This window comes from Crassostrea angulata, chromosome 8, assembly GCF_025612915.1.
Source record: "Crassostrea angulata isolate pt1a10 chromosome 8, ASM2561291v2, whole genome shotgun sequence".
In the NCBI taxonomy this organism is placed as follows: Eukaryota; Metazoa; Mollusca; class Bivalvia; order Ostreida; family Ostreidae; genus Magallana; species Magallana angulata.
The window spans coordinates 30941029-30945739 of NC_069118.1; the positions used below are offsets into that span (position 1 = coordinate 30941029).

Consider the following 4711-nt stretch of genomic DNA (forward strand, 5'->3'; position numbering starts at 1 on the left):
TCGACGTGCACTCGAGGTTAGGTAGCCCTATTTGTGCAAAATAATACAGATACCTACCAGAGAAAGAAGAAGGTAGAATTTCTTTCAATATGTGCCCAAAAATCCAAAAGGTTTTTAAGGTAACTCATTACATATACATGTAGACTTATAATTTTTAAGACATTACTTCACAAGATGGCGATTCAAATGGATTGTTAATTTGTTTGTATCAATCGGTTTGAATGAATATCATCATAACTCAGAGGTTAAAGTATCGGGCTTGGGAACCGCACATCAGTTTGAACCCGCTTGTCGCTTTTGTTTATGTTATCTAAGTTTAATTTTTGAAAATATAACTTTTTTATCCAAAATTACACATTTTTTCGCCTATTTGACTAACAAACTTCTTATTCATCAACCAATCATCATAATCATGTAATTTTCTGCTGATTTGAGAAATTATTTCAAGATGTAGTGAGTCATCTTAAATCTAATGAAAATACAATCTTGTACATATTTGTGTATTAATTAACAAGATTATTCGTTTTCATTCTGTTTTTTTTTTTTAAAAAGGATAATGACTTCAATGTTTTAAATTATTTGTTAGGTGTAGTAAAAAAAAGAAAGCGCACATTTTCTCGTCGATTTTTGAAGAAGAAAATCTGTCCACAGCCGTCGCCCACAACAAAATTACTATGTTTCATGCAATATCACATGATAAAGTTATAATGTGATTTTCATGGTGTGCGACGGCTGCGGACATAGTTTTCTATTTAAAAAAACTACTAAAAATGTAGATACGTCTAAGTATTAAGACAAACCATTTGTAGATTTTAATGTATAGGTGTTCTTATGTAAATAAATGTTACATTTCAATTTTTGTGATATTTTTAATATAATTTTTTTTTTCAAAACAGGGCTAAATATGACTTAAACTTTATGGTTATGTATGTAGGATACTTAATAATAAGAAAACCTAGTAGGAAATATGTGAAGAAGTACATTTCTCACATGAAAGCTTTTGTTAAATCTAATGCTCTCTTTTCTTCTTTCTGTTGCAATCTTTAGCAATACCTAAAAATCATTACATCAAAATTCTACTTCTATTAAAGTAACTATTGGTTGCATACCTGGTCATAATACCCCCTTTCCCAAAAAGAACATATTCGACTAATGAGGTCCAGCGTACTTAGTATCATTCGATTTCGCCTACAATATAGCGCTCTTACAATTTAACATCAAACTTTTTAAATGTTATACAATATTTATTGTTAAAGTGAATTAAAAAACGCCATTTACACAATCACAATATTAAGAGAGCTTACATCATTAAAATCTTCAGATTTTGCAAATGATATAGAGGAAAGAACTTTGTATGCAATAAAAAAAATTGATATTTTACTATTTGAACTACGTCCAACAAAAGAAATCCGATTAAAATTTTGTTCTAGAGGTAATATTAATAGTACCATAATATCAACTGCTTTATATACAGAATTCCATATATTCAGTATCCTGAATTTTTGACAAATCAGTGGTTACAGACATCATCTTAAAATCAGTACCTAGGTTTCGAAAATTATATTGCAACCTGTAACTATTTTTAGTACTTTCCGACACGGGTGTAGGCGAAATTATGGGGAAAGACGCTATACCTCTTTTACCATTATCTTTGAAAACGTAGGCCTATTTAAAGAAATGACAATGATTAAGTAATTTTCAAGGTAATTAACATTGCATACATTTTTATGTAATTATTTTCTCTTTTTGCTATTGATAAACGCTGTGAATTCCAATTGCATAACTTTTTAAAACTATGACGAATATGGGGAGTGGTAGGTTCTCGTTTTCGTAAAACCGGAAACAATCATGTCCAGGAATTTATTTCGAAAGTGATTATTTTCGACGGTTTCTACAAATGGCTGAGTTAACAAGCACGCAGACGGACCAGGAATCGTTTCATTGTCCAATATGTCTCGAGAGGTTAAATATTCCTCGATATTTGGCATGTTTACACACATTTTGTGAGGCATGCATTCAGACGTACATATCAAGTACGGCAACCCAAGAGGAAAAAGATGAATTCAATGTCATCAACTGTCCAGTGTGTAGACAACAGATTAAGGAACCAGAAAAGGATATTTCTAGTGAAGATTGGGCGAAAAGTCTCCCACTTAATAAGTGGGTTTTGACCATGACAGCGAATTCAGAGACTAATTCGGTAATCAATTGTTTGGTTTGCAAACGAAAGAATGAAACAGTCCTGGCAAATCACTGGTGTAAATCATGTGCAGAACCGATTTGTGATGAATGTAAAGATATTCATTCACGAATACTAATTCTACAGAGTCATAAAATTGTCGAGATGAAAAATATTGTGAAATGGAATGAAGCCATTGATATAGATGAAAATTGTGCCATTCACAAAGGAAAAATAGTTGATATTTTTTGTCGAGACCACAACAAACTGTGCTGTTGTGTGTGTTTTGCAAACCATCATAGGTGGTGTACAAATTTTGATTCAATTGATGAAATTGTGATGAACCTTGATAAAAGCGATATGACAGAAAAACTAAAATCGCAAGTATGCCTACATGATTGCATTATGGAGCTACAGGAAAAAAATAACAAACAAACTAATGCTCTATGTGCTTCAAAAGACGACATTTGTTCTTCATTTGCAAAGAAAATTGAAGAAACCAAGATGCTTATAGACCAAGCACATGAGCAGTGGCGTAAACGTTTCGAGTTAGAACATGCTCAACACATGGACAATATGGAAGTCGTTTCGGATGAGCTGAAACGATTTGATACAACAGTGATTGAAGCAAAAGCGATGCTTTCCTCTGTCCTAAAAAGTGGTTCTGACCGACAGATTTTCCTTGTGCACTGGAAATTGCACTCTCAAATTAAGGACCACTTCCATCATTTGAAAGCCTTGAAAATTTGGGACTTAGCCGTGTCTTACAGTTCTGAAACAAAACATCTTGATAATATTACCGAGGCGATGAAATTTGAGGACGTCATAGTTGTAAAAAACCACTGTGATGCCACACAACGAATTTCTTTAATCGATAAATCTCTGTTGTTTGAAATAGGTTTACCGAGACCTCAACAATGGCTAGCAAGTAAGGACTTAATGAAATCAAGCTTTCAAAAGATTTCAGAATTTGAAACAGAAGACATTGTATATTTTGGAATATTTATTGATGACGAAAGAGCTATTATTTCCAGCGAAACTAAGAAATCATTGGATGTGTATGATACTTCTGTAACTAATGGAAAAAAAATGGTATGTACACACAAATGTGATGATATTCCGTATGACATGTGTTATGCATATGGCATGAACAAAATATATGTAGCATTTGGGCAGTTTATTATACTGTATGAAATAAAACGTCGAGGCACAGAGTTAACTAAGCTCGAAAAAAATCCAGTTGAACGAAATGTAAAGGGAATCACAAGGACATCAGATGGATTCTTTACGGCCAATAATTCATCAGTCTCCTTTCGTTGTAGTGATTTTTCTATCAAATCTAATCTACCTTATGTTATGACAGGAAACAACCCTTTCATTTGTTCGACATTTTGTGGTAAAAAGGTAGCATACATCAAAGGAAACAGTGTCATTGTCACCGATACTAGGGGAAATAAATTGTCGGAATTCGTTTGTTCCTCAAGATCTCCGAGAGGATTATACTCCGACTCTGATGATAATATTTTTGTTTGTTTCTTCTCTGAGCGAATGGAGCAAATAAAAAATGTTGGTAAACCAAGTCGAAATATAGATATGAAAAGTCCTTATCACATTGTGTTCCACCCAGCAGGTCATAAACTGATATGCTTTTATCTTGGCCAAAATCCTTGCATATTTGAGATCAGATAATTGTGAAAATTGTCTGGACTTACATTAATGACTTTACTGTTCACATAATAAATACACATACACATGTTATATTATATATATTATAATTACATTATGATTTTCTATTAAAATAATGAAATGGCAAATCATTGTTTGTATCAATCGAAATCATTTCTAGTGCAAAAGGTATCTGAGAGAGTTTGTGTGTCTTTGCAAAGACCATTAATGCATTGCGGCAAAGAAAAACGAAGTAGAAAATGGCTGAATCGTCCCCAATATATTACAAACAATTTGAATGACAGAAAAAGAAGTATTTTAAATAAATGAATGTTTCTGGGGTTGATGATTGATGCAAATAATCGTATTATGAATAAATGGAGTGAACTCAGTCTGGTAAATAAATGATTATATCAAAGACATCTTAAACATTTCAAACATAAATTATATAACCACCATAATCAGTGACTGTTTGAAGAAAAGATAAAATCATATGCCATTTGTTACCAAATTATGAAGAAAAATAACTAAATTTTAAAGTCTAGCGTGGATCAATGACTCTTTACTTGGAAGGGGGGGGGGGGGGGTCAGAGGAAGGAAATAGATTGCCTATAGGTATTTACAATGGAAATTAATCAAACTAAATTTTGAGAGGTAGGTGGGTTCTTACGGGCCTTTTGTGCCAATAGGCACGAAGAGGTTAGTTGATCTCCTTTTAGATCCGATCACTGGAATGTTTTAATTTTATCTCAGGGTGATTTTACTGTTAATAATTAGAAAAAAAGATTTCAATCTTTTTGTATATTATTGTCCCTGTGTTTGACATGATTATTAGTTCCTTATTCTGTATTTAAGGTCAAGATAGTG

At 32.5% G+C, this 4711-nt stretch overlaps 1 protein-coding gene across 1 annotated transcript; it reads left to right on the forward strand.

Moving 5' to 3' along the window:
• Positions 1-1821: 1821 nt before the first annotated feature.
• LOC128159566 (uncharacterized) lies at positions 1822-3919 on the forward strand. Its single transcript, XM_052822694.1, has one exon. It carries the CDS (start codon positions 1898-1900, stop codon positions 3866-3868), a length of 1971 nt encoding a protein of 656 aa, XP_052678654.1. The 5' UTR covers positions 1822-1897; the 3' UTR covers positions 3869-3919.
• The last annotated feature ends 792 nt before the right edge of the window (positions 3920-4711 follow it).